This window comes from Myxine glutinosa, chromosome 13 (assembly GCF_964187855.1).
Source record: "Myxine glutinosa chromosome 13, kmMyxGlut1.1, whole genome shotgun sequence".
Lineage (NCBI taxonomy): Eukaryota > Metazoa > Chordata > Myxini > Myxiniformes > Myxinidae > Myxine > Myxine glutinosa.
The window spans coordinates 97,553,190-97,566,654 of NC_136273.1; the positions used below are offsets into that span (position 1 = coordinate 97,553,190).

The following is a 13,465-nucleotide window of genomic DNA, read 5'->3' on the forward strand; positions in this document are numbered from 1 at the left end:
TAAAGGGTAATCCTTAAGGATAATTCTAAAATGTAATTCTGAAGGGTAATTATAAAGGGTTCTAAAGGGTAATCCTTAAGGATAATTCTAAAATGTAATTCTGAAGGGTAATTATAAAGGGTTCTAAAGGGTAATCCTTAAGGATAATTCTAAAATGTAATTTGAAAGGGTTCTAAAGGGTAATTCTTAAGGATAATTCTAAAATGTAATTCTGAAGGGTAATTATAAAGGGTTCTAAAGGGTAATCCTTAAGGATAATTCTAAAATGTAATTATAAAGGGTTCTAAAGGGTAATTCTTAAGGATAATTCTAAAATGTAATTCTGAAGGGTAATTATAAAGGGTTCCAAAGGGTAATCCTTAAGGATAATTCTAAAATGTAATTATAAAGGGTTCTAAAGGGTAATTCTTAAGGATAATTCTAAAATGTAATTCTGAAGGGTAATTATAAAGGGTTCTAAAGGGTAATCCTTAAGGATAATTCTAAAATTTAATTTGAAAGGGTTCTAAAGGGTAATTCTTAAGGATAATTCTAAAATTTAATTCTGAAGGGTAATTATAAAGGGTTCTAAAGGGTAATTCTTAAGGATAATTCTAAAATGTAATTCTGAAGGGTAATTATAAAGGGTTCTAAAGGGTAATTCTTAAGGATAATTCTAAAATTTAATTCTGAAGGGTAATTATAAAGGGTTCTAAAGGGTAATCCTTAAGGATAATTCTAAAATGTAATTTGAAAGGGTTCTAAAGGGTAATTCTTAAGGATAATTCTAAAATGTAATTATAAAGGGTTCTAAAGGGTAATTCTTAAGGGTAATTCTAAAATGTAATTCTGAAGGGTAATTATAAAGGGTTCTAAAGGGTAATCCTTAAGGATAATTCTAAAATGTAATTTGAAAGGGTTCTAAAGGGTAATCCTTAAGGATAATTCTAAAATGTAATTTGAAGGGTAATTATAAAGGGTTCTAAAGGGTAATCCTTAAGGATAATTCTAAAATGTAATTATAAAGGGTTCTAAAGGGTAATTCTTAAGGATAATTCTAAAATTTAATTCTGAAGGTTAATTATAAAGGGTTCTAAAGGGTAATCCTTAAGGATAATTCTAAAATGTAATTCTGAAGGGTAATTATAAAGGGTTCTAAAGGGTAATCCTTAAGGATAATTCTAAAATGTAATTCTGAAGGGTAATTATAAAGGGTTCTAAAGGGTAATCCTTAAGGATAATTCTAAAATGTAATTATAAAGGGTTCTAAAGGGTAATTCTTAAGGATAATTCTAAAATGTAATTCTGAAGGGTAATTATAAAGGGTTCTAAAGGGTAATCCTTAAGGATAATTCTAAAATTTAATTTGAAAGGGTAATTATAAAGGGTTCTAAAGGGTAATTCTTAAGGATAATTCTAAAATGTAATTCTGATGGGTAATTATAAAGGGTTCTAAAGGGTAATTCTTAAGGATAATTCTAAAATGTAATTTGAAAGGGTTCTAAAGGGTAATTCTTAAGGATAATTCTAAAATGTAATTCTGAAGGGTAATTATAAAGGGTTCTAAAGGGTAATCCTTAAGGATAATTCTAAAATGTAATTCTGAAGGGTAATTATAAAGGGTTCTAAAGGGTAATCCTTAAGGATAATTCTAAAATGTAATTTGAAAGGGTTCTAAAGGGTAATTCTTAAGGATAATTCTAAAATGTAATTCTGAAGGGTAATTATAAAGGGTTCTAAAGGGTAATCCTTAAGGATAATTCTAAAATGTAATTATAAAGGGTTCTAAAGGGTAATTCTTAAGGATAATTCTAAAATTTAATTCTGAAGGGTAATTATAAAGGGTTCTAAAGGGTAATCCTTAAAGATAATTCTAAAATGTAATTCTGAAGGGTAATTATAAAGGGTTCTAAAGGGTAATCCTTAAGGATAATTCTAAAATGTAATTATAAAGGGTTCTAAAGGGTAATTCTTAAGGATAATTCTAAAATGTAATTCTGAAGGGTAATTATAAAGGGTTCTAAAGGGTAATCCTTAAGGATAATTCTAAAATGTAATTATAAAGGGTTCTAAAGGGTAATTCTTAAGGATAATTCTAAAATGTAATTCTGAAGGGTAATTATAAAGGGTTCTTAAGGGTAATCCTTAAGGATAATTCTAAAATTTAATTTGAAAGGGTTCTAAAGGGTAATTCTTAAGGATAATTCTAAAATTTAATTCTGAAGGGTAATTATAAAGGGTTCTAAAGGGTAATTCTTAAGGATAATTCTAAAATGTAATTCTGAAGGGTAACTATAAAGGGTTCTAAAGGGTAATTCTTAAGGATAATTCTAAAATGTAATTCTGAAGGGTAATTATAAAGGGTTCTAAAGGGTAATTCTTAAGGATAATTCTAAAATTTAATTCTGAAGGGTAATTATAAAGGGTTCTAAAGGGTAATCCTTAAGGATAATTCTAAAATGTAATTTGAAAGGGTTCTAAAGGGTAATTCTTAAGGATAATTCTAAAATGTAATTCTGAAGGGTAATTATAAAGGGTTCTAAAGGGTAATCCTTAAGGATAATTCTAAAATGTAATTTGAAAGGGTTCTAAAGGGTAATTCTTAAGGATAATTCTAAAATTTAATTTGAAAGGGTTCTGAAGGGTAATTCTTAAGGATAATTCTAAAATGTAATTCTGAAGGGTAATTATAAAGGGTTCTAAAGGGTAATCCTTAAGGATAATTCTAAAATGTAATTTGAAAGGGTTCTAAAGGGTAATTCTTAAGGATAATTCTAAAATGTAATTCTGAAGGGTAATTATAAAGGGTTCTAAAGGGTAATCCTTAAGGATAATTCTAAAATGTAATTCTGAAGGGTAATTATAAAGGGTTCTAAAGGGTAATCCTTAAGGATAATTCTAAAATGTAATTATAAAGGGTTCTAAAGGGTAATTCTTAAGGATAATTCTAAAATGTAATTCTGAAGGGTAATTATAAAGGGTTCTAAAGGGTAATCCTTAAGGATAATTCTAAAATGTAATTATAAAGGGTTCTAAAGGGTAATTCTTAAGGATAATTCTAAAATGTAATTCTGAAGGGTAATTATAAAGGGTTCTAAAGGGTAATTCTTAAGGATAATTCTAAAATGTAATTCTGAAGGGTAATTATAAAGGGTTCTAAAGGGTAATCCTTAAGGATAATTCTAAAATGTAATTTGAAAGGGTTCTAAAGGGTAATTCTTAAGGATAATTCTAAAATTTAATTTGAAAGGGTTCTGAAGGGTAATTCTTAAGGATAATTCTAAAGGGTAATTCTTAAGGATAATTCTGAAGGGTAATTCTTAAGGATAATTCTAAAATGTAATTCTGAAGGGTAATTATAAAGGGTTCTAAAGGGTAATCCTTAAGGATAATTCTAAAATGTAATTTGAAAGGGTTCTAAAGGGTAATTCTTAAGGATAATTCTAAAATGTAATTCTGAAGGGTAATTATAAAGGGTTCTAAAGGGTAATCCTTAAGGATAATTCTAAAATGTAATTCTGAAGGGTAATTATAAAGGGTTCTAAAGGGTAATCCTTAAGGATAATTCTAAAATGTAATTATAAAGGGTTCTAAAGGGTAATTCTTAAGGATAATTCTAAAATGTAATTCTGAAGGGTAATTATAAAGGGTTCTAAAGGGTAATCCTTAAGGATAATTCTAAAATGTAATTATAAAGGGTTCTAAAGGGTAATTCTTAAGGATAATTCTAAAATGTAATTCTGAAGGGTAACTATAAAGGGTTCTAAAGGGTAATTCTTAAGGATAATTCTAAAATGTAATTCTGAAGGGTAATTATAAAGGGTTCTAAAGGGTAATCCTTAAGGATAATTCTAAAATGTAATTATAAAGGGTTCTAAAGGGTAATTCTTAAGGATAATTCTAAAATGTAATTCTGAAGGGTAATTACAAAGGGTTCTAAAGGGTAATCCTTAAGGATAATTCTAAAATTTAATTTGAAAGGGTTCTAAAGGGTAATTCTTAAGGATAATTCTAAAATGTAATTCTGAAGGGTAATTATAAAGGGTTCTAAAGGGTAATCCTTAAGGATAATTCTAAAATGTAATTCTGAAGGGTAATTACAAAGGGTTCTAAAGGGTAATTCTTAAGGATAATTCTAAAATGTAATTCTGAAGGGTAATTATAAAGGGTAATTCTAAAGGGTAATTCTGAAGGGTAATTATAAAGGGTTCTAAAGGGTAATCCTTAAGGATAATTCTAAAATTTAATTTGAAAGGGTTCTAAAGAGTAATTCTTAAGGATAATTCTAAAATGTAATTCTGAAGGGTAATTATAAAGGGTTCTAAAGGGTAATTCTTAAGGATAATTCTAAAATGTAATTCTGAAGGGTAATTATAAAGGGTTCTAAAGGGTAATCCTTAAGGATAATTCTAAAATGTAATTCTGAAGGGTAATTATAAAGGGTTCTAAAGGGTAATTCTTAAGGATAATTCTAAAATGTAATTCTGAAGGGTAATTATAAAGGGTTCTAAAGGGTAATTCTTAAGGATAATTCTAAAATGTAATTTGAAAGGGTTCTAAAGGGTAATTCTTAAGGATAATTCTAAAATGTAATTCTGAAGGGTAATTATAAAGGGTTCTAAAGGGTAATCCTTAAGGATAATTCTAAAATGTAATTATAAAGGGTTCTAAAGGGTAATTCTTAAGGATAATTCTAAAATGTAATTCTGAAGGGTAATTATAAAGGGTTCTAAAGGGTAATCCTTAAGGATAATTCTAAAATGTAATTCTGAAGGGTAATTATAAAGGGTTCTAAAGGGTAATCCTTAAGGATAATTCTAAAATGTAATTATAAAGGGTTCTAAAGGGTAATTCTTAAGGATAATTCTAAAATGTAATTATAAAGGGTTCTAAAGGGTAATTCTTAAGGATAATTCTAAAATGTAATTCTGAAGGGTAATTATAAAGGGTTCTAAAGGGTAATCCTTAAGGATAATTCTAAAATGTAATTATAAAGGGTTCTAAAGGGTAATTCTTAAGGATAATTCTAAAATGTAATTCTGAAGGGTAATTATAAAGGGTTCAAAAGGGTAATTCTTAAGGATAATTCTAAAATGTAATTCTGAAGGGTAATTATAAAGGGTTCTAAAGGGTAATTTTTCAGGATAATTCTAAAATTTAATTCTAAAGGGTTCTAAAGGGTAATTCTTAAGAATAATTCTAAAATTTAATTCTAAAGGGTTCTAAAGGGTAATTCTTAAGGATAATTCTAAATTGTAATTCTGAGGGGTAATTATAATGGGTTCTAAACGGTAATTTTAATGGGTTCTAAAGGGTAATTCTTAAGGGTAATGCTGAAGGGTATTTCTAAAGGGTAATTCTAAAGGGTTCTAAAGTTGTCAACATCTGTAAGTCTTGTAACTTGCATGGGTTATTGCACACATACTGGTGAAGCCGCTTCAATATTTGGCTGTCCTTCCTTCCAGACATCAAAAATGAAGAAGAAGAACCTGTCTAACCCACCATGTTTAACTCTCAAGTGTTCTAAAGTGCAATTATCGGTGGGTCTAAAACGTAATTCTAAAAGGGTTTCATTCGTTTCTTGTGTTTTCCTATTTCATATTAAAAATGCCAAACTGAACCACTTCCTTTGGACTCGGGTGCGATAATATATATATATTTTATTTTTTTTTAACCGTGGGGTTAATGAGAATACAAAATGGAAGTTTTAAAATGTCCTGAAATTTGATGACGAGGTTGTTTGCTCTATTGTATTTTTGGTTTTCCACTTCTCATTGTTACTCATGGATGAATTTCGTGCCTCTCAGTTGGTTTCAGAAATGTTCAGATGAAGTGTGAAAATCTTTGTGACGTCTCATCCTGCGTCTCATCCTCTCATCCTGTGACGTTCATCTGAATTGTTGTTTTCGTGTTCCAGTGCAGAACGATACATCGCAAGTCGGGTGTTCATCCAGCAGAGGCGAAAACCAGCAAGATGAAGTAATCCCAGAAGAACAATCCCAGGTGCAGTTACCACATCCATGTCCGGTCAACTGTTTATGATTGGCCAGTCCCACCGTGCTGTTAACCTGTCACTTAACACGCAGTCTAATGGAGGGGTAATGGTGGGCAGGTGTGTCAATGTATTTTCAACATTTTTATGCCGCAGCCGACAAAGCCGCCGGAGGCATGATGTTTTCGGGTTGTCCGCCGTCCGTCCGTACGGCTAAACCTCGTTTTTCTCAGCAACCACATGTCCGGTTGAGACTAAACTTTCAGGGTAGGAGTGACACCCATGCAGAATGTTTTATGATAATTGTGACATCATAGGTCACGTGGTATGGCAGCCGTCTTGGATTAAATGCAAACAATTAAAAAATTATTTCTCGAAAACCGCTGAATGAAATTTTTTTAAACTTACCACGTTGTCAAGTACTCCCAATGGGGAACAAAATCATGATAATGATGACGTCATAGGTGAAGTGGTATACCAGCCAAAAATGTTTTAATCTAATTCCTTATCCTAAAAATCTGAAATTGCATGCACATGATCTATGACCCATTTGTTTTGAAATATTAAATTCATGACATCATAGGTCACATGGTTTGGCAGCCATATTGGATTGAAAGAAAATATTAAAGAATTATATCTCTGAAACCTCTCACCCTATTGATGCGAAATTTTACAAATATCATCGAACAGCATTGTTGCATATAGTTTGAAAATGACGATGTCATAGGTCACGTGGTTTGGCAGTCATCTTGGATAGAAAAATGAACCTTATCCAATCAAGACGAAACTTCACAAACGTGATCCCCTACCCATACATATGCAGAGTGATGGCATCTACCTGTTGTGGGACTATGCGGAGGCATATTGGCGACACGGTCGCATTGTTCTAGTTTTATTAAGATTTTCGTTTTTACATCCTTGTATGTACAAACGGATCATTATTCAGCAAATGCAACTTCAGTGGATTGCAATGAAATTAAATGTTACATTTTGTCAATTATCATCGACGTTGATCAGAAAATTGCATGTCACTCGTTCTTCGTTTTTTTTCATGAAGGACCAAAAGTAGCCAGAATTAGTGTGTTTTGACCAACTCAAAATGGCAGCAGAGAACAAGTGGACTTTTGATGGGCATACAAACCTGACCTGTTGGAAAAGACAGGTATATGGCAATAGGTTAGCAGGAATATCATTTGGAGACAACATGAGATGACATTGAGCTGTAACCTTGAAGCAATGGAGCGACTAATGTGATTGGACAGAGACTGAGACATTATACAGGTGTGACAAAGAAGGGATTTATGAAAACAAAGAGCAAGAAGCCTGCACATTGAAATGTGAACAAGGGCTGCAATTCTGGATGGACAGGTTCGCCATTGTCGAGTTTGGGATGGGTTGAGGGCTGAAAGAGGAGGGGAAAAACCGCCTAAAGAGAGGTTCAAAGAGCATACCCTCGCCAGGCAGAACGCTCTACCAAGTTCTGGTGGCTAAGCACGACTGAAGCGAAACAGTGAGGCAGAACTCCCATCTATTTATTACATACACACTATATCTGATCAATGAAATGAAGGTCACAAACGTGAAGGTTTGAAATGTATATCAAATATAATCACGTATTTACAACAAGCCTTTATTCACAAAGCAACCAACAGCAATCATTATTTCACAAGCAGGCAATCGTCAAAGCATGTACAGTCGGACCCCAAAATTAATGGGGGATACGTTCCTGGAAAATGGCGCGCATGTTGAATCCGCTGTGGGGGCATTGTTTGAATGGGGGTTAAAAAAATTTTACTCCATGGCTTAGGCTTGTGGAAGAGCTATGACAGAACAAATCAGGACACAACATAACAAAGGAAACAGCAGGAAAAGGGGAAACGCCAACAGCAGGGCAGAGGGAGACGGACACGGACAAACAGAGGGATGTAGGTAACGATGATGGATCGGCAAGAATGGAAAAGGGTGGATAATATGGATACATCAGCAAAAAATTTGGGAGGGGAGGAAGTGGTTTAACGGGTGCAGAAAAGATCATGATTTTGGATGGGGGATGACTTGAGATAGTGGTGAACAGCTACCTTGAAGACCTGGAGGGAAGAATGAAATTGAAGTCTTTCCTTCTCCTCTCCTCACTCTGCCTTTCGTCCCCTCTCCTCACGCTGCCCTTCCTTCCCCTCTCCTCACGCTGCCTTTCCTACCCCTCTCCTCACACTGCTTTTCCTACCCCTCTCCTCACACTGCTTTTCCTTCCCCTCTCACGCTGTCTTTCCTTCCCCTCTGCTCACACTACCTTTCCTTCCCCTCTCACGCTGCCTTTCCTTCCCCTCTCACGCTGCCTTTCCTTCCCCTCTCACGCTGCCTTTCCTTCCCCTCTCACGCTGCCTTTCCTTCCCCTCTCACGCTGCCTTTCCTTCCCCTCTCACGCTGCCTTTCCTTCCCCTCTCACGCTGCCTTTCCTTCCCCTCTCACGCTGACTTTCCTTCCCCTCTGCTCACACTACCTTTCCTTCCCCTCTCACGCTGCCTTTCCTTCCCCTCTACTCACGCTGCCTTTCCTTCCCCTCTCACCCTGCCTTTCCTTCCCTTCTCACGCTGCCTTTCCTTCCCCTCTCACGCTGCCTTTCCTTCCCCTCTCACGCTGCCTTTCCTTCCCCTCTCCTCATGCTGCCTTTCCTCCCCCTCTCCTCACGCTGCCTTTCCTTCCCCGCTCCTCATGCTGCCTTTCCTCCCCCTCTCCTCACGCTGCCTTTCCTCCCCTGCTCCTCACGCTGCCTTTCCTTCCCCTCTCCTCACTCTGCTTTTCCTCCCCCTCTCCTCATGCTGCCTTTCCTTCCCCTCTCCTCATGCTGCCTTTCCTTCCCCTCTCCTCATGCTGCCTTTCCTTCCCCTCTCCTCATGCTGCCTTTCCTTCCCCTCTCCTCATGCTGCCTTTCCTTCCCCTCTCCTCACGCTGCCTTTCCTTCCCCTCTACTCATGCTGCCTTTCCTTCCCCTCTCCTCATGCTGCCTTTCCTTCCCCTCTCCTCACGCTGCCTTTCCTTCCCCTCTCACACTGCCTTTCCTTCCCCTCTACTCACGCTGCCTTTCCTTCCCTAACCCTCTCCTCACGCTGCCTTTCCTTCCCCTCTCACACTGCCTTTCCTTCCCCTCTACTCACGCTGCCTTTCCTTCCCTTCTACTCACGCTGCCTTTCCTTCCCCTCTACTCACGCTACCTTTCCTTCCCCTCTCACGCTGCCTTTCCTTCCCCTCTCACGCTGCCTTTCCTTCCCCTCTACTCACGCTACCTTTCCTTCCCCTCTCACGCTGCCTTTCCTTCCCCTCTCACGCTGCCTTTCCTTCCCCTCTCACGCTGCCTTTCCTTCCCCTCTCACGCTGCCTTTCCTTCCCCTCTCACGCTGCCTTTCCTTCCCCTCTCACGCTGCCTTTCCTTCCCCTCTCACGCTGCCTTTCCTTCCCCTCTCACGCTGACTTTCCTTCCCCTCTGCTCACACTACCTTTCCTTCCCCTCTCACGCTGCCTTTCCTTCCCCTCTACTCACGCTGCCTTTCCTTCCCCTCTCACACTGCCTTTCCTTCCCTTCTCACGCTGCCTTTCCTTCCCCTCTCACGCTGCCTTTCCTTCCCCTCTCACGCTGCCTTTCCTTCCCCTCTCACGCTGCCTTTCCTTCCCCTCTCACGCTGCCTTTCCTTCCCCTCTCCTCATGCTGCCTTTCCTCCCCCTCTCCTCACGCTGCCTTTCCTTCCCCTCTCCTCATGCTGCCTTTCCTCCCCCTCTCCTCACGCTACCTTTCCTCCCCTGCTCCTCACGCTGCTTTTCCTTCCCCTCTCCTCACTCTGCTTTTCCTCCCCCTCTCCTCATGCTGCCTTTCCTTCCCCTCTCCTCATGCTGCCTTTCCTTCCCCTCTCCTCATGCTGCCTTTCCTTCCCCTCTCCTCATGCTGCCTTTCCTTCCCCTCTCACGTTGCCTTTCCTTCCCCTCTCACGCTGCCTTTCCTTCCCCTCTCACGCTGCCTTTCCTTCCCCTCTCACGCTGCCTTTCCTTCCCCTCTCCTCATGCTGCCTTTCCTTCCCCTCTCCTCATGCTGCCTTTCCTTCCCCTCTCCTCATGCTGCCTTTCCTTCCCCTCTACTCATGCTGCCTTTCCTTCCCCTCTCCTCATGCTGCCTTTCCTTCCCCTCTCCTCACGCTGCCTTTCCTTCCCCTCTCACACTGCCTTTCCTTCCCCTCTACTCACGCTGCCTTTCCTTCCCTAACCCTCTCCTCACGCTGCCTTTCCTTCCCCTCTCACACTGCCTTTCCTTCCCCTCTACTCACGCTGACTTTCCTGCCCCTCTGCTCACGCTGCCTTTCCTTCCCTTCTACTCACGCTGCCTTTCCTTCCCCTCTACTCACGCTGCCTTTCCTTCCCTAACCCTCTCCTCACACTGCCTTTCCTTCCCTTCTCCTTACACTACCTTCCCGAACCCCCTCCTCACATTGCCTTTGCTTCCCCTCCCCTCATGCTGCCTTCCCCTCTCCTTACACGATGTTCCCTAACCCTCTCCTCACACTGCCTTTCCTTCCCCTCTCCTTACACTACCTTCCCCTCTCCATACACTACCTTCCCTAACCCTCTCCTCACACTGCCTTTCCTTCCCCTCCCCTCATGCTGCCTTCCCCTCCCCTGCTCCCTCTTCTCTCTCCACTCCCCTCTTCTCTGTCCCCTCCTCCTTTCTCTCCCCCCTCTCTTCATATTCCCATCACGAAGCAGGTCTGCGTTATCTGTCAATTCCAGGTACCTTTGGTGGGGTGTACAATATATTGACAAAATGCTTCAGTCAAACATTTGAACCCAATCCCTCTGGATTTGGAGCATTGCAAAGAACCTCCAGTTTATAGTTCATTGAGGGAGGGCGGCCTTGTTTCATTTTATCTCTCACCGTAATCCTTGCTCTTTCACGCAGCCATCTTTTGAGATGACAACCCAGCCTCAGACGTCAGGACCTCCCCCAGGAAGTGTACCCTTTTACAACCCATCACAATTTGGACAGGTTTGCTTTCCTTGTTTGAAAGTATAATTTTTTACAATTACGGGCTCTAGGCCACAGACATTTCCACATGTTGGTCACGTTCATTTTAATAAGTTTCTTCCTTCTCTGCCGCACAGGTTCCGGCACTCACCCCAGTCCGGCCTTCACGCCTATCACGCCACAAATACAACGCCATGCAGTGACCTTGTGATTTTTCTCGCTTCTGACCACCGCCGTCGGCCTTCCAGTGCTTTCCCTCTCAGTTGTCCACGATCGATTGCCATACCGAAAGCATCCCCTCGAATCGGAGGCGACGCCGAACGACCGGCACTCACCTGCTCCAAACACTCTGCGATGAAGGATTACGTCTGAAGTCATTCGTCACCCCAGAGGTGCAACTAATCCGGATCCGGTTGTGATTCGGATGAATGACTGCTTCGGGTGGTTTTGAAGTAAGAACGTCGCACTCTGCATCGGGCAGCAGCTTCATGCCGCCGTCAGCATGACGAGTGACCCTCGGTCGCTTCACCTGCATTTTCACCGAAGGCTGAACAATCTCAACTTCTCTTCGGAAGTCGTGCGTCCGAATTCGGTTTTAAGTTGATTTTTTGTTGCAGACATACACCGAACTCTTCCAGGAGTTTGTGAATACGTTACCAACAGAAATGTTAGTTTGTCCGTATGATTTGCATCCTTCCAGCGAGGTTTGCCTTTTGCACAACTTGTTGTTCTAAGGGGTCCACGATTTTGTGAACGCATTGTGGGTGTTTGCCTGGGTGCTTGTTATCATCGCTGTTACCGCAGTTCCTTATATACCAGTGATATCGGTTAACGAGTAAGCGGCTAACAATGGATTTACCTGATAACTTACATGAAGAAAGCCTTTTGTTTTGTTTTGCATTTTGTTTTTTGGCCACACCTCGTCTGTGGCATCCAGGACGACGTCGCGACCGTTGGAGTTACCCACGTCCACGCTCTCGCCAGTAACAGGTTCTGATCGAATTCCCGATTTCCATGGCTTTTGCTGCACAATACTCACAGTTTCTGTTTGTGCGAAGGTTACCTGCATCATTCTCATGCTTCTAGATTCGCAATGCATTCTGGTTTTCCGCATTCGATTATAATGTATCGTCTCTTGGTGAAATCGGTTTAGTTTGGTGACGACTCCTTTTAAGGCCTGTTCAGGATCTTTGTGACCTAAAGGTGGCACTTCAATTTTTCAGTAGACCCGTGCCTGACTGATACCATACCCTGATGGTATTGTGGTGCATTATGGGAATTTATTTTTCTTTGCTTCATTGTGGACTGTGGAATTTGATAAATTACAGAAAACGGAACACATTGGGTGGTCTCGTAAGTGCTGTTATTTGAATGCATTTCACCTCGGTGCCACGATGTGGCACCGCCGACCCGTACGCACTTCCGGGTCATCACGCGCCCTCGTCTGTGTTTGGAATTCTTTGCATCTGGTTTGATCGGCTTGCAGAACCCCGGCTCCATGCGCATTCCAGGAGCGGATTCAGATCCCCAAACGCTATTTCTCATCACGTGCTTCTCTCGTCGACTCGTCGCCACGTTCATCGTTTCACTTGATGTCCTTTAACGAGGCTTCCTTTTCGTGGGATCTCCAATCGGCGTTCTTCATCATTTCCTGTGGAAATTGCTGCTTGTTGAGCCAAAGTGTGAGGCTTTTCCCTCAAGGCCGTTTTCCACATCTGTTTCACTTCGGCTTCTCTGGCAGTGAATAAGCACGGCCCGGCGACCCCCAAACCACGACCGCCCCCCAATCCCTCGCCCATGCTTCGTGCGGCTATTTTCACACCGTTCGCAAACTGCTTTCAGCTGGTCTTGTCCCTATTCTGTTGAGATTGTGTGTAAATTTTCCAATTGTACATCACGAGATGAAACCGACTCGAGTGTCCTTGGTTGTTTTTTTTTGTTTTTTTCCGTCATTCTGTGATCTCCGTTCAATTACCGTAACAAGTCCTTGGAGGGGTTTTAATGGACGGTCCACGGACTGCCTGTGTCGATGGACTGACTTCCCAAGCCAGGAGAATTGACGATGAGTTTAGATCTGGCGTTATGAAGTCTAAGCAAAGGTGTCACCCTGTCACGGCCAATTCTTGGCTGTCACCTGTGGACGTCACAAAAGAAGAGTTTTATGGACTTTGTTATTCCCCCACCTAAAATGATCATCTAATGCAATTGTTATAATAAAGGGACTTTAAATCGCATTGCATTTGCACGATTATATCTACTCGCAGATGTTAGAATGTGCATTATTTTTTGAAGCATCTCCCGTGGGGGTCTTGTCACCCTCGGGTGTGGTATGGTGGTTGCCCAAGTTCTTCCAAAAACCATCCAAAACCTTGATCTGTTATACCCCCGTTAAAACACCCAAAATCCACCTCTTTCAACCCCCCCCCCCCCCCTTCTTTCCTGAAATTCAAAGTAGTGTTTCATTTGCTTTATACCGTGTACCCTTC

At 40.3% G+C, this 13,465-nt stretch overlaps 1 protein-coding gene across 6 annotated transcripts in view; it reads left to right on the top strand.

Annotated features, from left to right (window-relative positions):
• The window catches only part of LOC137415620 (uncharacterized), a 171,190-nt gene extending 158,870 nt beyond the window's left edge, over nt 1–12,320 (top strand). For all 6 annotated transcript variants that reach the window (XM_078767782.1, XM_078767785.1, XM_078767783.1 and 3 more), the window contains 3 exons: nt 5,897–5,982; nt 10,914–11,000; nt 11,117–12,320. In XM_078767782.1, coding sequence (XP_078623908.1) covers nt 5,897–5,982; nt 10,914–11,000; nt 11,117–11,182 — 239 coding nt within the window. In that variant the 3' untranslated portion in view covers nt 11,183–12,320. The remainder of the gene's footprint in view (nt 1–5,896; nt 5,983–10,913; nt 11,001–11,116) is intronic.
• The last annotated feature ends 1,145 nt before the right edge of the window (nt 12,321–13,465 follow it).